At 33.1% G+C, this 27,168-nt stretch overlaps 1 protein-coding gene and 1 long non-coding RNA gene across 2 annotated transcripts; one reads left to right on the top strand and one right to left on the bottom strand.

Moving 5' to 3' along the window:
• Positions 1-1,259: 1,259 nt before the first annotated feature.
• Wdfy2 (WD repeat and FYVE domain containing 2) lies at positions 1,260-27,168 on the bottom strand. Its single transcript, XM_085955935.1, has 8 exons — positions 26,987-27,168; positions 24,787-24,967; positions 22,850-23,016; positions 21,360-21,473; positions 18,559-18,684; positions 14,960-15,156; positions 11,080-11,221; positions 1,260-2,381 (listed from the first exon to the last, which is right to left on the bottom strand). Exons 1-8 carry the CDS (start codon positions 27,145-27,147, stop codon positions 2,231-2,233), a joined length of 1,239 nt encoding a protein of 412 aa, XP_085812061.1. The 5' UTR covers positions 27,148-27,168; the 3' UTR covers positions 1,260-2,230.
• On the top strand, positions 3,671-5,411 carry LOC147065918 (uncharacterized). Its single transcript, XR_015071578.1, has 3 exons — positions 3,671-3,746; positions 4,095-4,300; positions 4,725-5,411. It is a non-coding gene; the product is annotated as an uncharacterized LOC147065918 (long non-coding RNA).

Raw genomic sequence — 27,168 nt, 5'->3', positions numbered from 1 at the left:
GGTTTTCTCACGTAGCAGGCTCTGTATGAGTTGTTAAGGTATGGATATCAAAAAATGGTGATTGTTTTTAAGTGATGTAACTGAAAATGTCATCTTTTTGACTTGCGACACTTACACTCTTGTGTCCAGAATTAATATACATATTATTATCTATCTCTGTTATAATAATATGTATAAATATATTGTTCCAAACAAATTTCACATAGAATCATAAAATTAAAGTAATTTTAATAGTAGGTATATCATAGTACCAGAGGTAAAACTCATGAAGTGCAGAATGCACTTAATAAGTTATACCTTTGTATTAAGTTTTACATAAAATATTGTGATCCAAAATCTTTACCTACCTACTTAGTTTACAAAATTTATTTACAAATTGAATTTACATATTACGTTTTAATCTCAGATCTAAATGTTTCATTCAAATTGTATAATTATGTTATGCGACGACGCATGTTTAACTTTCTTCAAAGCATTATCAATATTCAGAGAATATTTCACCCATAATGTGAATCATTTGACTCGTGAAACATATTTTAGAATAATGTTGATATTGTAGTAAACTGACCAACTCGACATAATTATTGTTTAACTAATCGGCTTTAAAAATATTTATTTGTATTGTAGCGAAGACGTCAAGTGATGTTTTGAAAATAGTCTGTTGAAAAAAAATATTGAAAAGTCCATATCTATGAAAGTTACATATTATTATGTGGAATAAATCAGTTTACCAACTTGGCAACAATATTATTGAAACTGTAAAAACCTATTTTGGTAAATAAAAGACAAATGGAATTAATCACAATTAAATAAGCCGTTAGGCTGCTTATAATAGCAACAAATAATCCCATAATAGTTGCCATAAAGCGGCCATGATTGTTTGGAAATAAAAAACACAACTAAAGATTGCATACAACCTCATGTGTTTTCAAAAGAAATGTGTCACATCTTTGCACCAGTTCAAGATAAGAATAGATAAAAATTGGGAAAAGATTGGAGGAAAACAAATAAATCTTTCAAGAGTAACTTATCACATGTGTATCTTTGACATTTGGTAATTTTTATTAGATATTAACTGCAATAAAACATTGTTTAATTTAATAATGAAAGATCTGTTTTTTTTTTTATATATTCCCAATATGAACTGGTGTGTAAAAATATTTATAAAAATGAAATAAATATATATATATATATATATATGTTATGTATATAATAAATACATACACACAATTAGGTAATAAATTTAAACAATTTGGATTAACGCAGCTCGGCTGTTTATAAGAAACAAGTATATTTTTACAAATAATGTATAAATCAACGTATAAATCATAAACAGACACTTCCCTGACAACTAAGGATTATAAGGCTGTTTTCACAACAAAACTATGCGACAGCGATCATGATCTATACAAATGTCTCACATCAAGCCAATCGCAACTAGCGTTGTCAACATAGTGTTTTTCGATACCCATCTAGCTTGTAACAAATGCATCTAACATATGGCAATTTTTCTGGTATTTTATATGCCTCCAACAGCTTTAAATGTGCTGAAAAAATATGTTGACAAAATGTATTCAAATTTTCTATCGATCATGACTTTGAACACAAGGTAAAATTAAAAAAAAAAAAAACCTTGACTTATTCGTAAACTTTAAATTTGGAGAAAATCTGGCATTTTTTCCTGCCATCTAGCTTATTTTTTAACCTCATTTGGCATATATCCGTGAACGACAGTTGACAACACTGATTGCAACCAAACCAACAGCCGACTCATGGTAATTTTCTGTCATTCATGGTAATTATTTTGCAGCAATAAACATTCTCTTTTCTATTATTTTTAATATTTGGATACATCCACCGTCTTTAAAAGTTTTCGATGTGTAAACATCTTGGCTTTTGCCTATGTCTTGCATACCGGCGTCAGATTGGTTAGGGAGAGGATAGATGAATTTCTCCATGGAATGGGTGTGTGTAAACAGTGACAAAATCAGAACATCATCAAAAACAGTCATCACATCGCAGTCGAGTCAATTCGATCGGAGTACATCCTAAGAGTCGCACAAAACTATATGCGGATAAAACAACTAGAGTTCTTTCGGAGCATACCTTCAAAAGCATTAATAATCGTTACCATTAGGCAGGAGCTTTGGCGGAATGCGACTACATTAAGATAAACAAAATAATTTCAACGTGTGATACAAAAGGTTGTGTGCGTGGGGTGGCATGTGTTTCAGTTAGCGTTTGGCGCGAGCAAGGGGGTGACGTCCCACAGTTTGATGACGTGGTCGTGGCCCGTGGTGCAAAGTCGCCCCGTCGACTCGTCCATGTGCATGTGGACTACGCTGTGCTTCACGTCATGGAACGATGCCAGCGATTCACGTCTGAAAAAAAATACCAAAAACCATTCATCATCATTCAGAAAGCGACGATCTGAATACATACGCCACTCATTGATCCATCTATCAAGTGATTTTATTTTAGTTTTGCATTTACATATGTCGTGATAGTATTTTTGGTGGAATCAGCATTGTCCAACGCACAGTCAGCACGCGCGCACACTTTACAGGGAACATTGATGGTGACATAGTTGACACCCGCCTTTGAACCAATGCGTACAGGTTCAAATCCCACGTCTGGTAAAAATTACATACTGTATTTTGAATGTTTGATCCATTGCAAGGACTCAATAGGTTGGGTGAATGACCAGCAACCATTCCTAATCAAAAAAATGTCTTAAAATAAACATCCACTCTGCAGAGGCCCAAATGCTAGGCTAGGAAATGTCTTTGCACATTCATCCAAGAAAATTTAAAAAAAAAATTTAATTGTTTTTATTAATTTATCATGATTAGATAACCACAGGACAAATATTGCCATGCGGTGGTGCCCAATTGACACTAAAGGACCACAAGACCGTTCTATACTCCCTGACGAATTCATCGAATTCCCGGCAGCAGAGTACCTTCCAGGAACCAAGAAAAAGTAAAAGAAACTAGGCGAGGCCATCATCCAACAGTGAATCAACCCTAGCTGATATCGATTACAAATAATCATTCATCAAAACTTTACAGCAAACAAAATTAATCTTAGGAATGATTAAAAAAAATACAAGAATAGATTATATTAATTAAGCCATTTGTTTTTATTAATCATGACATTGCATTTAAATAGATTTATCATTTATCTGTGACATTACGGATTATATTATCTGGCTCAAAGACCATTGCAATATTAAGGGCACACATGCTTACCTAGAGTTTCTGTTTTTTCATTTAAAGTTGAACTATGACATTGAATACTAGGTATGATTTTTAAAGTGAAAGTGATATTATGTTACATCTCTTTTACGCATGCTAATATGATTAAAAAGTTTTTCTTTCTCTTTCTGTCACATTCGAATTTGATTACCAAAGTTTAAACATTTACTATGCGTATTAGCTGACGTGCTTCGTCGTTTACAAATTATAACATGAATTTAAAAAATATATGTATTTATAATATTAAATATATTTTATAATGTACACAGATTTTTTTAACAACTATATTATATATACTTTTATTTATTTGTCGCATATTCAAAATGTTCTTGCTATATTAAAATCTTTTTTTTAGCCGGCCAAGTAAATCCGTATTTTTGGCCATAGACTAATAGAAAAAACTTTCTCCTGTCAGATTATGTTGATAGCAAATTGCAAGATACCTAACGAAGGAATTGTGTTTTATATCAGGAATAAGAAACACTATCTGTAAGTACAATATTGTGTTATTTATTACTGTAGTAGTATTCTGTGTGTTTTGCATATATTATTCAAGTGTTAATTTATTGTTTTCTTAGTCTACATTAGTTGCGTGGTTAGTTTAGAGGTTATTGCGAGAATGCCTGTGATTTCATATTTATTTGTTTGATATAATCTAAGGCGTTCTAGTTGTTATTAAACATGTTACCTACCTGATTACTTTATTTTAGTTAATCAATCTTTTTTGATGCTTTGTATTATCACTAATCCGTTTTAATTACCATTCTTCAAACAGTCGCACACTATAAAAGATTAAAAATCACACTATTAACAGTTCATATGTTATGTTTTTTGCAGATGGAGAAAATGTCTACCGAGATCTTTGCTTGTCGACGGTTTCATATGAATAAGATGGAATGAAATAAATCTTTTAATTAATAATGAAATAAATCCGACTTTCGGCGTACGATCCGAACATGGCGTGATTCATATAATATTATTTATGACGTAGACCATCAAGCATATATACCCATTTTATAGATTTAATAGTACAATTACAAAAGGTAAATATAAAGTGACTAATGTTTGTAACCTATAGCTATATCTATCTCGCATACATATTTAAAAAATAAAACAATTTTATAATTACATTTTTGCACTAAATTTATTATCGATAATGATATAAAAGTTGCTAAATTGATTCATAATATTCTAAAATATAATATAATTTTGCATATCAGTTACTTGTATCATATCAGGTATGTCATTTGGTAGAGCTTACTCTCCAAGTCTTTTCTTTTTCATCCTCAATATCACTTTGATATTAGAAACATTGTCTTTCTAACACCATTTCAAAGACTTTAAGTTTTCTAGATGCTGTATATTAATTCTTCTCTTCGGCTATATCTGCATCTTAGTTGCAGCATATGGATACAATGCGGCGCCTCCAAGAATCTCTGTCACTCTAGTTTTTTTGCATCGTTCCAGGTCATACTAGCAGCCCGTAACTCCGCCAGATATGCTATATAGATAGTATTTAGCGGCCATCCAGGACGCCGGAATCCGGTTGGCTTGAAGAACAGGCAAACCAGATTGGGATTCTCTTCAGGCACTCGCAGCACGTGGCCGGGCCAGGTACAAAGTTGCGTATTCACTCTCAACGTGATGCGAGGCTATTTGGTGCGTTCTTTTATCTCCCGTTACTTCTAAAATTACCGCACACCCAGTATCCGTCGTAAACATCTGTTCTCGAAGCTCAGTATACGGTTGCTCGGAGCCTTTGTAAGGTGCCATGACATAAAAACTAGTAAGATATTTAAAATAGCTGCTAGAATGAATACATTGTTGAAAGGAAATGAAAACTGATAATATGATATATCAATTAATTTGTCCATCTGAAGTTGTAGATATCAGTTAATAATTATGTGTTATACCAGTAATTAAATGCTGACTTCAAATGAAAATTGACTATTAAATATTGAAATAATATATTACCAGTTTTGATTTTTTTAAGTACTATACTATATCCATGGTTCATATTACAATGTCATAGTAAAACTTAGAAGAATAAAATATGTCGTAAGACGAAATCAATCTTGGGGTTTTAATATAAGTTAAATAAATAGTACACAGCTAATTTGTTATTACTTTGAATACATGCCATGTCTTTACATCAATAAAAAACAGAAAAACAATTTAATAATGTATAAATATTTATATAAGACTTAACAACGTCTAGTTAGACATCTAGTTAGACACGATGACCTCCATTTAATTTCCTCTTATTTTAAAATTCACCAAGATATATCCTAATAAGTAGGTAAGTATATTACATTTGTACATATAATAAGTAAATCAAGTACTTAACATAAATAATTATACTGTAAAATTAAATTACAATTGAAGCAGTATATATGGACCCCACAGAGTAATTAACAATATAATAATTTATATAATTATATCGGGTATATACTATATTGACACATTTTAATGAAGTCTATTTTTCTTGGTACCTACGTTCAATGATAAATGTTGTTTTATATTGTAACATAAACAATGGTAATATGCATTGATCTTTCTGATTTTTAAACTGTGATATCTATTTTATATATCTATTGATTTCTATGTGTATTATTGATACATTATTTATTTCAAATACAATAATTTCAAAACTAACAGTAAATAATATATAGAAAGCGTCATGTTGTTTAGTTGGAACATCTACTAGGAAATTCCATCCAATCCAAATTCAATTTTTACCAGGTGGGTACTTGTAGGTCAGTTATTTTTGGAATAAAATGAATCCCTTAAAAAATATGAAATAAGAATAGAATGATAAATATTTGTGAAAATTTACCAAATCAACATGTTTAACGTGAATATTTTCACACTAAAATGATAAATATTGTTAAGAAAATATACACAAACAGTTCATTCAGAAGTTATGACGTTTAAAAGATCCCGCGAGTTAACTCGTGCGTGGCACTGATCATGAGGTGATATCAGTTATAATCATTTATGAGGAATGGTTATAAGCCATTGGCACAACCAATTTGGTTTTTGACCTTGAGAACAAAATGTACTTTTTACACGGAACCAAAACTCACGGCTGCAGAGACGAATGCTTATACAAAATATGGCGCAGTGGAATCGCCAGCAAGATCAGGTATCATTATTTAGATGTAAGTATACATATTATTTTGAATTTCATAAAATTACACTCGTTCTGGGTGTCTCGTAACAGTAAACTATATTAGTAAATTAGATATATCTTGATGAACTATAAAATAGTGATGTAATATAGACTTGTTGAAAATATATTAAGCATAATAAAATTTAAAATAAAAATTTAGAAATTCAGCCTTTCTGGTTCTCTAATATTCATAGATCTACTGGTTCTGGGATCTACTATTTCTGGCAGTAGACAATTCATATAAAAGTGATATATCTTTTTTTCAATCTTTTCAATCCAAAATGTCTCGTCTTTTTTGATTAATTCTATTTTAACAGGAAAATTATGTCCCGTCCAAACTCCAAATAAACAGACATCTTTCTTAGTAATATGAAGCTGCCCCTGAATCTGGAAGTACCAATCGTGATTTTTATCTATTACCATATTCCTGTCTTTATCTACTTTCCAAAATTTAATTTTTTTCTGTACAATAGCTTCATCTGCACTTATTCCAGCAGCTGAGAAAGGACATTTTATTTCAATAATTGTATCATCATCGCTGATGCCATCTGGCGTTGCACCGATAAAATCATACACATCATCGATAAACAATCCACATCTCTCAATCTTAATCCGTTCTTGTACACTAAGCTGTTGTAAAGCTATTGATTCATTTTCTTTACCATATTTTACCGCTTTCACGTTGGCTAATGATTGGCTATATAATAAACGTTTTACCAAAGGCCCAAATTTTGTATTTTCTCGCCGCTTACACACCTTACCAAAAACAGAGGCAGTAAGAAGGTTTCGTCGCCTTTCTAGCCATTCTGCACATTCAGATTGTAATACGGTGCGTCTTTCTATATCCCTCCTCTCATAGTTTGTCAGTTTGAGTTTTTTCAAAAAAGTTTCTTTTAACAATTGATATTGATTTTTGTCCATATCAGGTTTTTGGCAACTCTCTCCATAATCTGGATTAGATAAAGGAACAGTATGTATTGGTTTTCGCCAAGATTTTCCTATTTTTTTTTTATTTATTTTCAACCTTCTTGATTCTAAGCGATTTATGAAGGCTTTTGGGCTATTTTTATAAACTTGTTTTTGAATTGTGCAATGTAACTTATTTGTATTAAATGCGATTACCGCCGCTGCACATCGTCCCATGTACGATTGTCTTTGAGAGTAGTTAATTCTCTTGCCGCCTACAAATTTTGCAATCATGTTATTAAAAGATTCTGAAATATTAGTAGAAAAATTATAAATTAAACTTTTTGAATTTAGCACCAAACGAGAATTATATATCATTAATTGAGAAAATAGACTGCATTCTTTTAATGCTGGTACATAATTTACATCAAGCATGTCCTCTGTATTTGGTTCATTTGTACAAAAATATGGTAGACAAGAAGTATGGTCTCCAAAAACATGGTGCGGTCCATTAAATAAATCTTTTTTCAGAGCGATAACCTTTTCTTCGAAAGTACTATCTTGTAGTTTTCTATACTTGATTGCACCTATGACGGCTTTCCGCAGACGTCTTTTTCTTGACGCAATGATTTTTCTTACATTCAAGGGATATCTTGTGTCTTTGGTTAATGCCTCTATTTTGCCACAATAATTTCTAATTAAATGGTTTTTACATTCAACTTTCTCGACAGTTACATTCGGATAAGGGTGACAATCAAGAATTTTTTTGTATGTGCTGGAATCTCCATCAGCAATCAATTTTGAATAAATCAATCCATGTGTATTAATAGATTCTTTAAAGCCTTCTAATATTGCTGTAGATTCCATTCCACCTGACGGACCGGTATAATTTAAAAAGCATTTATGTTGTTGAGCAGGGATATTTTTATTTTTAGCTTTGGCGCACAAATCGCAATATTTATTTTTCACTGACATGTACAAAATCTTTCCGGTTCTTTGACCAATGATCGTGGCAGCGCCAGATGCTGCGGAATAATTGCATCTGTATGAACGTTTCGACCAACAGCCGTCTGCAACAACTGATATCATGGGAATACCAGAAGAATCGACGTCACCATTTTCGATTGCAAGTTGTCGCTCTTCTTTCGCAGCGTTTTCCATACTCTTATTTTTGGTTTCTTCAAACCACTCGTACACCTTCTGTTGACTCTTTCTGTATGTTCTTGCTGTAATCGATGGTACGTCAATTGCTGAACACATTTCTTCCAGATTTGAAAATCCACTGCCGATACTGATTATACTGGATACAAATGCGTCACACAGATTCATTTTGTTTTTGTTCATTTCAGTGGTATATAATTTTAATTTTTTACCACAAAGTTTACATTGAATAAAAAATGTACTACTAAAGTTATCCCGATTTTCCCCAAAAATTTCTAAATGTGATAAATTACAATTAAATGGAGAATCATGGTGGCTAATTAATTGAAGTTGTTGGAAAAAATATGAAAAGTCTATAATTCTACGGCCTTCTACACGGAATTTAGGGCTTGAATCTTCAATTTCATTTTCTATAATAAATTCTTCGTGTTCGTGTTCAAATGTGGGATGAAATTCTGGTTCAGGTAGTATGCTTTGAGGATTTCCATGCTCAGGCATAGTCTTCGGCAATATATCAATACTATAATACATTCAAAAATATTAGTTTAGTAGATAGTTAACAGAAAACAAAATGTATAGCTGCTATTAATTATTGTACCAGATTATAATTTTTGTCACAGACACACTAATTTCGAATAAGACATGGCACAAACATAATATAAAAATAATATAAGTACAAATGATCATTATACTTAATTGTGTGTATTAATAAGTAATACGCAAAACTTCCTTTTGCAAGATAAATAAATATTATGAACCAAAATTTTCTGTGAAATGTGGTTTTTTCAACTATGTATAATTATGTCAAATTATAAAATAATAATTTCAAACCTTTGTGTTTTTAATGAATTAATATTTCCATCTTTTCTCCTACGTCTTTTTTTGGAACTTCCAGCCATCGGATAGTGAGTTCGTGGCATTTTTTGTAAGTACAATCGATATAAATAATTGTGATAATATTGTTAGGTACCTATGTCAAAAACAGAGGATGAAAATTTCGCATTCCCGCTGAAATAAATGACGTTCATAGTATTGCCAGGCTAAACTTTCGAAATTAAAGTTAGTTTTTAAAAAAAAAATTACATTGGAAAATATTATGTAAGTACAGGCATCCATTATTATGTTATTTGATGAAAGTATTCTTTAAAATCATCTGTATTATTATAATCTCGCAAATTCATAATTTAGTAAAAGTTAAATTTTCTGTAATATAAACATCAGTAGGTACCTAACCTATGTTGATTCATAATTTTGGCTAAGTAAAAAATATAGATATTTTTACTTCGCGATGTGTTTGGGGTGTTCTAAATTATGTAAGTATGTTTAATAACAAATGTGAAATTCGTAAAACCTCATGTGTATTATTTATTAAATAAAAATAGTAAAACTAATAGTAGATACAAATGGTGAAAAACTTCATTCTCTTATTTACTAAAATATCAATTCAATAATATTTTAGTAGATATGGCAATACTGGACGACCCGATATATGTCACTGAAATAAAATAAAATCTATCACAATTTATAAAATACATACCTACTACAATCATAATTATTTTGAATGTAGAGGGAGATAGTTATAGAAAGGGACAGAAAACTGATTGCTATGTTGCAATATTAGGCAAAATAGATTGCAACAGTGTTAAAAATTATAATGTATGATTTAGTATGACATAACGTAGAATTGACGCAAATACAAATTTCTTCAGATTTTTTTTTGTTTTGTCCTCAAATGTCAAAATATGTTTTCCTTTTGAATAATATGTTCGAATTTGTGTTTGTTTCGCCTATTTTTGTGTTCAATTTGTAGCATTCACTTTTATAAACATATTTTTGTACAATACTTGTGTGTTGGCGTATTTTTTTGGTCATATAAAGTTAAAATAATACCAGCTAAAGATTCCATACATCATACACCAATTCGCAGGTGGGTCTGGCGGATATCAAGATGGTCGAATATTTCGTGGAAACAGTTGTTTTAAAAAGGTCTCTATTTAGTATTACAAATTTATAACTAACAAGATATTTCATCATTTATTCAATGATTAATGATAAACCTTCTGATACGTAGCTTTATATTATTTCGTATGTCTATAATTGTAGCATATTTAAATAACAAAATGTCCACTCGCTTCCATTAGATTTAGAACCAATAGAAACTGCAAATATTATAATTATACTGAATATATTTTACTACATTATGTTTTATAACATTACAACTATCTATAATAAATCGTTTGAGATAATAATTAAGGGAAAAATTTGTCATCATCACAGCCTATTAATGTCACAAAAATATGGCTTCGTTCTCAATTATCACGTTTCACGGTTTCAAAGAATATTATTTTACGTCATAAAAATACTTTATGTAGTTATCAAATGTTTTACATAAATATTTGACGATGAATAAGCTTCATAATGATATAAATAGTTTTTCTACAAATCTTACGTACTATTCAGGCTTAACCTCTGAAAATACCAGAAAATAGCTGACATGGAACACCTTCCCCCTTAATCAATATTTTTATTCTTGAAAGGTGAGGAAAAATAAGGGAATTAAATATGCCAAATGTAGTTACTTACGGTTCATCTTTGAGTGTGTTGTAGCAGGAATTGCAAATTCTCTGCGGGAACTCGAATCCCATGACGGGCAACGGTAAACGATTCGGTGAACAAGCGTCGCACACAGCGATCCCGCACCACCGGCAATGATGCTGACGAAGACCTATACGCCCAAATCCACGATGATTATCGATTTTATAATTATTGTTATTATTTGTAATATATATATTTTGTTCTCACTTAGACCATTCTATATAGCGTTGCCAACTTAGTGTTTTTCTTGCCAGATTTAGCATCTAGCTCAGGGGTAGTCAACCTGGTTCCTACCGCCCACTAGTGGGCGTTCTAGCTTTCATAGTGGGCGGTAGGGTTTTTAAAAATAATTAAATGTAATTTCACCAGACTTCATGCTTCTATGTATGCAAAATATAAATAAAAAGATAGATTTAACTAGTTACAGTAAGTTGTTTTATAAAGATTTATTCTGCCACACCTGTCGAAAGTCTGACATAAAGTATTTGGAAAGTCATTAATATTATATGCTTTAACCTTTCTAACGCGGCAACTGACTTTAGTCAGCCTATACGCGCGAGTCATCCGCGCGTCAGCTGACTAAAGTCATTTCGATTTTCGTTTGCCTAGTACTGCTTTCCGCCAGGCGCGAATAATTCGAATATTGATTTAATTTATTCAAAAATCATCCTTCTCTTGACATCTGTCAATGGATAGCCTAAACTTTTGTTCTATCTAATTTAAATAAATATTTTTCGGGAGCGTGTCTTGAATAAAAATATATCAGTCATCGGGCCAATTCAAATTTGCCGCGTATATAGTGTCTTATCGCTTCTTAGTGCATGTGCGTCGAAGACATTTGACTGACGTGTTTGTAACGATACGAGTTTGCGATATAATAAGTTATATTGTTTTTTAGTGATTGAAAAACTATTTGGTGCGTAAACTGTTAAATAGAATATTCGAAAGTTACATTGATCAAAGTGAATTTACAAAATATTTTTACAAAAGGAATGCTTTTGGAGATTGCATTCATTCGCCTATCTGCCAGTATATTATCCGAGAGTTTATAGTTTCGGAAAATAATTTGAACCAGGTGTCATTTAAATATACCTAGAATTCCGCGATTTAATATGTCTCTTTGTTTATCATTGATTAACATTTTTAAATACTATTTTCTGGTTATAGTATTAGGTGAAACAGACAAAAATTATTTATTTACCCTAGTTATCAGCCATTTATAAAGAAAAGACACGAACACTCAGACGCCCGTTCCCGCATAAATGCGGAAATTGTCGTATTACGCAAACACCAGGTCCCGCGCTACTGAATTTTTATACACTGCGCGGCAAATCATCGTCTGCTGGTGTGAGACAGACACTTGAGAATTATTTTTTTCGTAATACTATTCAAAAGGGTTTGATTCATGACTACTATTTTTTTTATGTAGAATTCTTCTTATATTTATAGTCGAAAATAACTCGAGTTACTTACTATCACGTCATTATAATAAAATAAGAGATTACCTATTCTAGTACCAGGTTATTGAAGTAATATAATAAAAAAAAAACAAATGAACTTGAAAATAAAATTGTGGTGACTATAAAGCATTTAGAAGTGCAAAAAGTGTTTGAAATTTAATATTTTACGAATTGTAATAGGTATTCGAAAAATAAACCATTTTGTTATATAAACTATGTGTCATTCGATTCCATTCAGTTCGGGGTCAATGGTAGGTACAAACAGTGTTGCCATATTTTGAAAGTGGAATTATAGTACAGAGCCTCCAAAATTATTTGGGGATAAAATATAGTACGCGTTGTCATCTGTTGAAAATGAAAATTTTCCCAATTTTTCATAGTCGGCTCGTTTTTATTAGGAGAAATATTTCGCCGCGGGCCGCAGGTTCCCAATTTTTCATGGTCGGCTTGTTTTTTTTAGGAAAAATATTTCGTCGCGGGCCGCAGGTTCCCGATTTTTCATTTTTCTAGTCGGCTCGTTTTTTTTTAGGAAAAATATTTCGGCGCGGGCCGCAGATTTCCAAATTTTCGAAGACAAAATTATAGTATTTTGGGCGTACTATATCTATTTTATATCGTACATAGTACGCGGACCAAAATTATAGTACAAATACTATAATTATAGTACGGTTGGCAACACTGGGTACAAACCAGGCACTGGTGGTAAGTACATCACTCTCAAATAGCCAGTAGTTCTCAAGGATGATTTATTTATACTCGGCCTGCAGTGCTGCAATGTGTATGCGAGTTCAAACAAAAGTTACACAGTTTGAGATGTCCTGGATGCTATAAAAATGAGTTATTTATGACTGATATTTTTTCAACACACTCAACAAAAATGCTCATAAAAGTCATAAACCATATTATTATTCATTATGTGTATGGCATATTTGTCGAAATGGTAGCCGGTAGACTATAAGAATACTGAACTGTTCTTACACTTGTTAATCTGTCATCGACGCATTAGTCCAGCACCATTTCGTAAGTGTCATGGCGCCGCTCGAGTAAGCTGGCATTTTTTCAATGAAGAAGTCTTGTTCGTAATTTCTTATCAGATTTAGGCGACGAATGTTTATTTTTAGAGTCACATAAAATATTAGGTTCTGTCATAATCATTTTTGAACTTGACTCCGATTTTTTACTACTCTATTTGTGTATGTTTGACTGACATTTATTACGATTTATTGATGCTTGAAATCACAACGCGCACTGTTGTACTAAGTCGGGATTCGTAACGCTTAGAAAGGGTTAACTTGCTGTAACTCTGCTTGATAAATTTTATAAAGTAAAATTACTTCCCTACTTTATAAATCACCATTACTGTTGAACCGGTGGGTGGTTAGAAAAATTAACTACTAATAGATATACAAAAGTGGGCGGTAGGTATAAAAAGGTTGACTACCCCTGATCTAGCTTATGGCGTTTTTATTAGCATTTTTTGATGACTTCAACAGCTTTAAATGTGATGAAAATAAGCTAGATATTTAGTTTATTTACTCAGATATTTAATGAAGGTAGGTCGGCACGTAATAAATAAAACAACACAATGAAACAATAGGAGCATTCTTGGCGTTAGAGTGATATAACGATATCAGATATTGTAATTTAATGTGTACTTAGGCATATGGCATCGGATTGACGATTATCGGGGATTCCACTCCCTGGAATTAATTAAATAATACTTATCGTAGGTTGTTAGACTAATTAATTATTTTTTGTCAATTTTGAAACGAGTTTCTGGGAAAATGTGTTGTGAATTTTTTTCAATTTTTTAAAAGGTATTAATATTTTATTTTCACAAAATCTAGCGTTTTTTCCTGCCAAATAGCTTGTTTTCGTATCCCATTTGGCATGGTTTTGTCAACAACAGTTGGCAACACAGATTCTATAGCCAGGGATTAATCATCACAAATTCAAAACATAACATTATTCAGTAGTGTAAACATCAGAATGTCGTAAGTTGAACACAATGAAACCAACTATTGTCAACTGTGGTTAATAATATAAACCATCTAAAGTTGCTAATCCAATACACAATAATTTTTTTCACCCCTCTTTTAAGATGCAAATAATATATGTAAATTATATCGACAGAAGAAGGTTGTGAGGGCATACACCTTTCAGATGGAGCGACATAATGGCTGAAGCAATCAGATCAGCGCAGGATCACTCCGGCACGACGAAATTGTTAGCAATGCCTGTAATTTTATTGTCGCAATCACCATCCTCAAAAATGAGGTGAAAGATATTAAGAGTGATTATGTTAATTTTTAATTTAACATTTTCGAAACAACATTTATCTAAAGTTTTAAAATCGGAAAAAACTGCCCGCATTCGTACAACAAACATTACTGAGATCACTTTCTCACCTAACTGTCTCTGGTCCATCATGGCGCGAATATTCCAGAAGAACGGTTTATGACAGAGATGACAAGCGTCGGCCTCTTGCCAGGCGGGGGTCTCTCTACGCGGGGCGGACATGTCCCAACAACCGACGGCGCCATCTGCCCCGGCTGATAGTAAACGCCTACAACCGCCTGCGTAACACAGCCCCGTCACCTTGTTGCTAGAAATATCAAATACATTATTGTGAAACATCATATAAGGGGTTCAGAATTAGAAGAATTCAAGCGACACACAAGAAATTAGGCTATTTTAGGTAGTTTCAACAACGCTACACACAGAAAGGATTCAAGCGTGTCATTGCTTTGTTTGAAAAGTTATACAGTAAACCCTTGTTAATACGAATTCCATGGGACCGAAAATCGAAAAAAAAAATCGAATTACGAAATATGAAATGCATGGAGGTAAAATAATAAAATTTTGAAAAAAAAAATTTGATTGTCATTGATTTTGTTTACGACCATATAGATGTGCCTACCAAATTTCCGATACAATTCATTCAAATTAAAATCTGTGCAGTTGTGCCACTGATGTGTTAATGGGTCATAAAATGTCAGGATTATTTTTATTACCTTCATTCATAAAGTAAGCAATTTGTGATGTTTTAAAAAAACATCTGCCACAATTTTCAATGACTGGCTCATGAAGTAGTGTGCTTTATTACAATTTATTGAATACCTTTATATGCCAGGAATCTGAAAATATTTCATATTACAAAATTCGAATTAAAGGTATGGCTTTATATGAAAATAATGTTCAAGGAACTTTTTTTTCGTGAAAATTTCGAATTACGGTGAATTTCGAATTATCAGTGTTCTTATTGAAGAGGTTTGTTATATAAAATTTTGTAATTGTGATTTTTGACGTCACAATTACAAAATAAATGGATCTCTATAATAAAGTAAAATAAGCAAACATGAGCATGAGACATGAAACCGGGTCGTGAAGTTACCTGATTTTTTCCAAGCCGAACTCCACTACTCCTTCAGAAATCTCGCAACTGATAACTGGAATTTGGATTTTAAAAAAAAGGGATTCGCACGGCTGTAGGCTCGTGGAATCCAGGGTTAGGAATAACATAATAAATTTCTGGGCGCCACACGATCTTACGACCGTGAAAGATAATATTAAACAGTATGGAATATGGGAACAAATAAAATAAAAGAGCGATTTATACTTGACAGAAACTATATTATCGCAAAGACAAGAATTTAAAATACATTAAATGGATATTAGGCAGCTCGATACTGAAATTTGGAATATCTAACTTTAAATACAAGTGGCTAAGTTTGAAAAGAAATAAAGCAAGAATAGTGGATCAATTAAATAGTTTTAAAATACCCAATAATTGGAACGATCAGAGACTCTTGACATGACGGCTTCATCGTACTCCGTTAGGTGACGTCCATAATTACTATTGGGTAGACCCAACCAGAGCACGGCTGTTCAGGGCGGCAGACAAAATAAAAAAGCCCTGTTTCTACTGTCACTCCACGCGACCTGACATTGTCTCCGGAAATACCAACAGTGACATCTGTTTGTCAACTTGACCATCAATAATAATTCAAGTTGCCAGCGGGTTAAAGTTGGTTATGTTTAAAAATTAACATAACAGGTTTTACTGTATTAACCTTTTTACTCCCATTCGGCCGATATTTCGGCCCACCATACCTATGCGAAAACTCCATCTGGGCCGATCCATCGGCCGAAAGTTTGGATCCAAATTTACGATTTATTCCAATTTTTTTCCGGTCATATTTCTTCTCATGTAGACAAAACACTATATTCGGTATGTGTTAGGTGTGACTAATAGTTATTTTAGTGTCACACTTGATTATAATTGTGGCATACCCTAATAACTCACAAGTCATAATTGCTCTAGCTGTCGAACGCGAAGCCAAAGAGGGTCATAAAAATAATAAAACATTATTTTTATGACACATTTTAAGTTCTGAGGTTTCTTTTAGTTGTTTTATGATTCATTTATCATATAATTATAAATTTTGTAATTTTAATGAACTCTGACTGAACGAACAATGAATGCTCACTGTTCTGTTGGTAGAATGGTGAAAAAATACATGAATAAATATTATTATAATAGTTTTAGTGCTTTGAAACTTATTTTTTGAAATTACTTCATTCCCATATCAGTTGGTCCTCAATACTGTATCGAATTCTCGTGCGATTTCGTGAATTGAATAATATTCTTGAATACCTTGACACTATACGATTTTTTTTGATTAGTTTATAAAAATTCTATTTCATAGAGAAATAATAATATGTTTATTTTTTTTTCTCTTACTAGATAAGAATAGATTATACTATACAATTCAGCGCTCGAAATGGAAATGTTTACGAACCGGAGCGCTAGACAATCTTTCTGAAGATATTTACACAGTTATCAAATCGTATGTGTATTTTTTTTAAATGTGTGTATCAGATTTTCTATTCTATGTCCTATCTAGATCAGACGGTCAACATATTTTTTCCACGAGACGGAACGATAATTTTACAAATTTCACGAGCCGGAACGGCGCTCCGGTGCGTTCCGTTCCATTTCGAGCCCTGATACAATTTGATATATCAATTATAAATAAAAAAAATGTCGTCACACTTGTTTTGTAGTTCAAACATAGTTTTATCCGTTCATTTCTAAATAAACGGTGTAAACTATCAATATTATTACTTATTATTGCTTTAATACACCATTGAGAACACACAAAAAAAGTTTCAAATTTTAAAAAAACTAAATCAACGATTTTTTGGCAAAAAACGCTTGGGAGTTTTCACATATGCTAGGCTAAGTCACTTGGGAGTAAAAGGGTTAAAGTATTTAAGCATATTATTTCTAACGTTAGATTACATTCCATGAACTCCTACATATAAAATGTAGTTATATTATTATAATAGCAACATTTTTGTCTGAAGACGAACTGTCATGAAAGTGTGACTAATTTCAGTTTACCAGCTCCACAATAAAATCATCTCTTTCCTGGTTATACAGTAAAACCTAGTTAATACGAATTCCATGGGATCGAAAATTGAAAAATATTCAAATTATGAATTATGAAATGTATGGAGGGAAAATATTAAAAGAAAAAAAGAAAAAAATGATTTTCATCAATATTGTTAACGATGATAGATGTGCCTACCAAATTTCCGATTCTGTGTGTGTTAATGGGTCATAAAATGTCAGGATTATTTTTATTACCTTCTTAAAATAAGTAATTTATGATGTTTTACGAAAGTTTGTCACAATTCTCAATGACTGGCTCATGAAATAGTGTACTTTATTATGATTTATTAAATATTTTTATATGCCAGGACTCTGAAATAGTTTCGAATTACGAAATTCGAATTAATATGGTTTTATATGAAAATAATGTTTGAGGGACTTTTGCGAAAATTTCAAATTACGGCGAATTTAGAATTATTCGTGTTCTTATCAACGAGGTTCTACTGTACTTAATATTTTGTGCATTCGATTTGGAGCATTCAGTGTCTGTGTGATATATTAACATCAAAGCAACAGTGTGATATAATCATAAAATGAAAACTACTTTACCTGTGTCCTTGTAATTCGTAGGCAGTTCCTCGTTGTTCTCCTATGTCCCAAATGATAACTGACTGATCGAAAGATCCACTAAATAGCAACTGGGGTAAGGCCGCCCACGTCAGAGCTCGAACTGATCTACAATCATATTATGTACATGCATAATGTTAACACTTTCAATCAAATTCTATAACATTTCAATACTACAGGTAACTACTGTCCAACAGGATCTTCTTGGCTACGTGTTAAAACCGTGAACTGACAAGCTCCTCCCATTTTTAATCGCGCTCTGATTGAAGCGCCTTCCGGTTAGCGACGATTTGCCATGTGTTAAAACTGTGAACTAACAAGCTCCTCCCACTTTTAACCGCACTAGCGACTTCCGGTTATTGCCTAGATCTTCTTGTCGGACAGTAGCCACAATAGTCAGAATTTACAGAAATCTATTTCAAACAAATAAACAGGATGATAAAATTGGGTACCCAATTTTTAACCAGAACGTCTCTCACTGTGATCTGTCGCATAGTTCACATTGTCATAGACCCCCGTTCATCGCAATCCCAACGAGTGCGAATTCGTTATATTTTAATTTTGATAATATATTTTTTGTCCCGCACTTATATTAACATGTGTCATGTATCAAGAATTGTCATAATGAGTGGAATCACGCATGTATGATCAAATTATTTGACAGATATGCTGTGATTACATTATGAGGCACGTCGCGCACATGCCACAGTAAGGTGCCGCGCTACAGGGTAATGTCGTTTTTCTTGGTGTTAAAAATATTATCAGACTGATGATACCATCCCGTAGCACATTTTGAACCTTTAAACAAACATTGTCAGTTAGCAAAATCTGCCGAAATCACCAGAACAACAATGAGGTCACCTCACGCGTACCGCACTGCATCGATACCCACATGACTCAATGAATGTTTTTTATCATTTTCTACAAGCCTACACATTTTTGACTCACGTCAACATCGCCTGTTTTTTGTTTTTAGCGGTTGGCACTATGTATTTTCTATAGGAATGTTGTCTATTATCTACGTTTTGCAGGTTGAGTTCTGTCCAAAATATTATCAATGGATGCAATATCGCAAGTAATTTTAATGTACGCACACATAGAAACTATTAAAATTCATTGAAATTAGCATGAATAATGAATAATTCAAAATACTAATACATTAGAGTTGGCACTCTCCATCATTGAATTTATAGATAGTGATCGTTCAAAATATTCTGCAGAATGACGAAAACGTATGACTAAATTTGTCGCCATGACAGTATTGCTGTATATTAAGGACCGTCCAACCTCTTTGGGTCGTATAGTACTGACATAAAATTCATGTCAAACAAATTTTGAAAATAGGCAATTTACTGGATTATTTGTTAGGTTAGGTTAGATTTTCATTCTTGAATTCATGAATTTTGCCAAAATCATCTATGAACATTGAATTAACTAATTAATCATATTGAATCTAATAAAATTCCAGACCGTATAGCATAATATGGTCATCTCGTTCCGATAAAAAAGTGACTGAAAGGGTTAAGAAGGAAGGCTTTAAATAATCACCTAATATGGAGTCTTCACCACTGCTCGGTACACATGTACAAAAAGCAATGTATTGACCAATCATGAGAGAATATCATATTATTTATCAACTTGTAAAATGACAATCATGCTTTTGGTGTCTTTGAAGCACATCATCTTTGATGCGTTGTTTGTTGTTGTTCTTTTTGACACACGTTCATTGTTATATGTGCTATGCGCCAAAATGTAGCAAATGAATAATAAATCTATACTACAGAGTGTATTAATGATATCTTTAGCAAAAAAATATAATGAACAGATGAAAGATTTCACCATGTTTTACTGAAAATCTGGTTAGGAAATGCTAGGATATTTTTTCACAAATTTTATTTCGGTGAACCGTAATAAATGGTGTAAACTTGGATAGTACACCACCTGTTCTAATTGGATGAAACCAGTCGTGATGGTTATTAAATTATGTTAATTATGTAGTTTATATTTTAATTAACAAAATATCAATAATAGTTTATTACATCACTTCCATTTGGAGAAACGTACGCATTTTTGTGTCTAAAATTTAAAAGACGTTAATCACCCAATGTGAAATTACAGTTATTTATTTTAAGAAAGAATAGATGTCGATTTGAATATACAGTCGGACTTGGTTATTATGAGGAAGATGGGACCGACTGAATTTGCTCGTTATAAGCGGTACTCATTATATCAGAGAATAGGTATTTTTAAATAAGCGGTCACATAACAAAAAAAGTCGAAAATAAAAAATCTGAAAACCATCATAAAAAATCCACAAAACAAGCATGGCCTTCATAAACTATAAAAGAAGTTGTTTATTGTAATGAACGCTGCTAGGTTATTACAATAATACGCTATGACGCTAATGGCCTACGGACTTCACAAACCTTGGATTTTTCAACCATGTGCGTGGATACTTTTTCATTATTGTCAGCGAAAACAACAATTAAACACTTAACTAGTGTAATAAACGTAATCCTTCCCTGGCAGCATCCTGTCCAATCGGATTTTATTGCTTAGGGACGAAATGTTTTTCAACGATCGACACATTAACAGTATTTTAGCTCGGTATATCCGATAAGTTGCTCGTTATAATAGTGAATAAATGTATGGAGAAAATCATATACCAAATGTCAACGAATGTTTCCTCATTACATCCGAGATCTCGCAATGTCCGAGATCGTAATAACCGAGTTCGACTGTATTATTATATATTACATATATAATGAAACCATAGAACATACCCGGTGTGACCTTTGAGAGTGGTGACTAAGCTGGTGCCATTGTTGTCCAATTTAATCATACTGATCTGCCCGCTGTAGTCCCCGATAAATGCTAATTTGGATTGGGAATCAAATCTGATTAAGAAAAGATTAAGGAAATAATCTGACACTTCATTCAATCAAAGATACAGTTAACAGTCAGATGTCGGCTTATTTATATCATAGCTTATAACAGGACACTGTAATTTTACAACTAAGTATTTAAGGCTATACTTCAGCTGAGGCATGGTCTAAAAAGATTGTGACAGCGCGACGCGCAGATTGTGCAAACGACGCGCGCCGAACAAAACATAATTTGTCATAAAAACTCAACATGCGTCCATTTAATGTTATGTTTATTGTTATATTAGTAATAATAATAATATATTCATTGACATGTTTTTTTTTCGAGTACATGCGTAATGTAATTTAGTCATCTTTACACGATTTAAGAATATATTCCTCCGACGCCATCACAAAACAAATTGACGTGCTCGCATCTCGACTACCTCTCTCCGAATGGCAATGAGTGCGAAATTTCGTCCCACCTATTGTTGAAAATTATTTGCCATTTCACTGATGTTATGCTCTTAACCTTTGCTATATTCCTATAAATAGCAGGTAAAGGGATCTATATGTTCTACTATTATTCTTATCTTAGGCCAAATCCGTTCCTTAGATGGAGCATATGGGCCAGTGGCGAAGGGTGGAGGTAGGCTGTTAAGATCCGACATAAATAGTGCATACTAAACTTTGTCAATCATACAAATTTATTTTCATTGAACTAAGACTACAATTTGCAGACAGTGTCGGTAAGTTTTTAAAAATCAATTAAACCCTGCCTAAACGAAACAATAATAATTTACGTATGCTATGAGCGATCCGACACAAGTAGTGCACACTTTTTCAGTCATACTTATTTGTTTTCGTTGAATTAAGAATACATACTATTACAAATGGTGTTGGTTAGTTTTTTTTAAATTCATTAAGCCCTGCCTAAATGGCTTGGTGACGTAGGGTTTAAATAGTTTTTATAAACTAACCAACACTATCTCTATATTGTAGCCTTAGTTCAATGAAAACAAATACGTATGACTGACAAAGTTTAGTGTGTACTATTTATGTCGAAACTTAACAGCCTACCTCCACCTTTCGCCAGTGATATGGACACCACACAGCACCACCAAGAATCCCTATTGCTTGTCAGTCTTGTTGCATCTTCCCAGGTCATGTCAGCATCCTGTAGATCCGCCGTATACACCGCGTCTGCAGCCTCCCAGGACATTGGTTTTTTTATTTTTACAAAATATTCAAATAAAAATTAATTTTCACCGTATACCCTGTATCAGGCGCAAGCACACATTTTTGAACCTCAGTATACTGTTTTTCTGAACCTTCGTAAAACCATGACTTGACATAAGCATTTTAATCGTGTATAGATTATAAATCAATAAATTAGATAGAAAGGATACTGCAGGGATGTGCACCAGGCTTCGAAGGTGTAGCCCCCGAGTCTTCTGCCGGTCTCGCTGCAGTGAAACGAAAAGAGCTTGTCTCGCCCTACCGAAAGCACCCACTCGCAGGCCAGTGAAAATATTACTCCAGTCACTCTGGACGTGTGAGCCAAATACTCTTTTACCTGATGACAAACAAACGACAATCGGTCTCAGTTTTGACGTAAAACATTTCGGGACACATAGTAGGGTCACCTCCACGCTTCCTTCGACTATGACAGTAAATGATATATTATTTGAAAGGTAAGGATAATGAATGTGATCAAAAAAAAGAACCATCGAAAAATCTTGATAACCGCCAATATGGTGGTCGTATCAAAATCACCTACGATTTTCACACTCTCACCATCTCAATGAGTATTTCTCAACCGGTGGACTGCAGAATTTTTCTTGTAGTCTGCAAATTTTTGGCATCCAAATGCCCATGCTAAAAATTCCAATAAAATCTTCAAATCCTGTGAACCTGCAAGTATTGGTGCATTGTGTTTTTGTTCTTTAAATAGATTAATAGTTTTACGTGACGAAATCAAACGTGATCAGACATTATTATACGTTACTATGCAAATAATATTTTTATCTCCGTGTTAGTGGTTTCTCTTATGTTCAGTGGTCCGCGGGTGTAAAAAATGAGAATCAGTGATCTAAACCATTAAATACAATATCTTGTGAACAACTCAACAAACGCCAACGTATAAAATGTTCTTTAGAAAAAAAAAGAAACGGCCAACACCCTCGTAACAATTTATTTTTTTACAGTACTGCACAAAACCAAGAAAACTACCGAAACTGAAAAAAGGAGGCAAGTTCGCATAGGTTGAAAAAATAACAAACTCTACTACAGTCAACTTCTTTAATTTTTTGTTTCCCCCTTTCCTATTACAAACAGCTTAAACATTAACACCGGCAAAAAATATTGCCAGTATTCAACTTGACAGCGTAATGTTTCATGCAAAATTTTTGGTTCAGCTGTTGCTTGAACTATGGTGTTTTTATGGAATTCCCATAGAATCATTGATTGATTTCTTGGAAAAGGGCAGGACAATAAGATAGGCCTATTATGTGACATTATTGAATCGTTTAAATAACGAGATCAAGGAAAAAAAAGCAAAGAAAGTTCTTTTCCGCCACGACAACGATCCATCTCACAAATCAATTGTTACAACGGCAAAGTTGCATAAATTGAACTTGCAATTAGTTTTTCATCCATTATATTCCCTTAACTTTTCTAAGTGCAAAATTAGATCGGTGGGAAGAATCAGGAAGTCATTGCAATCAAAATGAAAAAATGTGGAACAAGTGTGTAGCACGAAGGGCTAAGACACACGACGCTGCAATTTGCAACAAATTGATGCAAACTGTGGTGGTTCTTGCTTGATACTAAATGGATACGTTTTTAATCAAGCATGATATGTATTGTGGCACTGCAGTCTGCGTCGATTTGCAGTGCCATGTATCTTGGCCCTATATGGGAAGGTTATGTTGAAAAATACTTACTTTTTACCACACTTTTTACTCTGTTATTACCAATGACATTAATATGGACGAAGCATCTATCGCCATTACAATAAAGGTGATATTGCTATAAAATCCCGATGCTTTTTGTTGGGTCTGCCGAATGGTTCGGTTCGAACGGGTTCGCGTAAAAAGAACATTGACACTAGAAACACTGTTCTAACACCATTACAATAAAGGTGATATTGCTATAAATTCCCGATGCGTGATATCGCATAATGGAAATTGCATGACGTCTACCTATACATGTGCGAATGTCGCTATGCGCGAATTTACTTGCTAGCTGCTGTATTGAGTGCGTTGTCCATTAATAATGTCATTGGTTATTACAATATACCATATTTGGCAAAACAATAACTAAAATGCCATAATTTAACACTTACAGGGTTTATTCTATTGCAGTCTGAGGCTAAAGTGAATTCTGAAACGGTCCCGTTCTCTTGTCCTATGAAGAGTTGGCGGGTCTCTGGCGTGTAAAACATCGAGGTGCATCCTGACGGCATGTACTGACAAATACTTGGCCAGTACTGTCCCGAATCACGTTTTAGCCAAACTCGAACAGTCCTAAAAGAAAATTCATACTTTTGAACATATATTATTTTGAAAAAAACACTTTCTGATAGAGTATAAATAACCAATAGAAAAAATCTTTTTTGAAAAAAGTAAGTCACCCCGACGGGGAATCGAACCCTGTATCTCCCGAGTATACGCCTCATCTGTCGCATTAAGCCATTATGCTACGGCGTGACATACTAATAGCGAACAAATTTTAACTATTGGTCAATTTCTATACCTACCCATCAGCGTTCCTTCCAAATCAGCTACTTTGGCAATCGATTTTTGTTTCTTAAATCAAAGTAGGTATATTACTATTACTTTTGATTACTAACCGACGTCGTGGAATTTCTCCAATATTTTTTAGATGTAGCTACTTGCACTTGCTAATAATTTATAATTAACTATTTCTTTTATTCAACGAATAATTCACAAGATTTAAGAATATATCATTCTGATTATTGAACATATATTATTTTGAAAAAAACACTTTCTGATAGAGTATAAATAACCAATAGAAAAAATCTTTTTTGAAAAAAGTAAGTCACCCCGACGGGGAATCGAACCCTGTATCTCCCGAGTATACGCCTCATCTGTCGCATTAAGCCATTATGCTACGGCGTGACATACTAATAGCGAACAAATTTTAACTATTGGTCAATTTCTATACCTACCCATCAGCGTTCCTTCCAAATCAGCTACTTTGGCAATCGATTTTTGTTTCTTAAATCAAAGTAGGTATATTACTATTACTTTTGATTACTAACCGACGTCGTGGAATTTCTCCAATATTTTTTAGATGTAGCTACTTGCACTTGCTAATAATTTATAATTAACTATTTCTTTTATTCAACGAATAATTCACAAGATTTAAGAATATATCATTCTGATTATTGAACATATATTATTTTGAAAAAAACACTTTCTGATAGAGTATAAATAACCAATAGAAAAAATCTTTTTTGAAAAAAGTAAGTCACCCCGACGGGGAATCGAACCCTGTATCTCCCGAGTATACGCCTCATCCGTCGCATTAAGCCATTATGCTACAGCGTGACATACTAATAGCGAACAAATTTTAACTATTGGTCAATTTCTATACCTACCCATCAGCGTTCCTTCCAAATCAGCTACTTTGGCAATCGATTTTTGTTTCTTAAATCAAAGTAGGTATATTACTATTACTTTTGATTACTAACCGACGTCGTGGAATTTGGCAAGACCACGACTCTACCGGATCAATGTGATGGGAGACTACGTAGTGATGGGGCAAGGCTGATCGAAGACTATCGGAGACTGAAGGGATCGAAGGAGTGCAATTGGAAGAAAAATGTATAAGAGTATTGTGCTTTTCCATTGAGATAGGTTTTAGTTTTAGTATCTACAGCCCCTATGGAAGACGGTAGGCAATCTATTTCTTACACCCACAGTGGAGTAATGGAATGTTCGCCTCTCATGGGTTGTAGGTTCAAGTTATGCGTTTCATCCAGAGCAAGAACTCAATACGTTGAATGAATGGCTAACAACTATCCCTCCCAAAAAACCTGTTAATATAACTTCCACTCAGTGAAAGCACTTTTCGCTTTGCTTAGGAGCAAAAAAGATATTTACCTGTTTCACATCCAACAGCCACTTACATCATCTTCGAGATGAGTAAATAAATAATTAAGTAGGTGACTACCCAATGTGCAAACAATCTGCTTTATAACAACAGGTCACATGAATGTAGTATTAGGAATGCAGATTAACTAATTATCTTTCACGAAGTAATTAGCGATTTAATGAAAGATAACAAACGAAAATATAATGGAAAATCAAACGTAATACCAGTTACCTACCTAACGATAAAAATGACGCAAAATTATCGATATGCTACGTAGTAATATATCCTTTTAAATAAGTGATAAATATATAAACATCTAGAAGTGAGGTTGTTGAATAATTAATTATTTATTAGATTATTATACGTTAGCCTATATTTGTGCAATAATAATAAAATTGACAACTGTCAAATGGGGTTGTTCTTACTTGTCATCACTGACACTAATGACACCGTCTTCGCCAGGTATAAGAACGGCAGCATTTATATCGTCGTTGCATCCTTCTAATTTACTTAAAAGCGCAGGTTTTTTAACTGTAGAGAACCTGTCAGTGACAGTACGAGGAGCTGGTTTTATTTCAGCAGCCATGTTTCTTCTTCGACCAAAACT

The sequence above is a fragment of the Rhyacophila brunnea genome, unplaced genomic scaffold (genome assembly GCF_057557595.1).
Source record: "Rhyacophila brunnea isolate RB1 unplaced genomic scaffold, BYU_Rbru_1.0 scaffold_5, whole genome shotgun sequence".
Classification (NCBI taxonomy): domain Eukaryota; kingdom Metazoa; phylum Arthropoda; class Insecta; order Trichoptera; family Rhyacophilidae; genus Rhyacophila; species Rhyacophila brunnea.
This window is presented reverse-complemented; position numbering and strand designations above follow the sequence as displayed.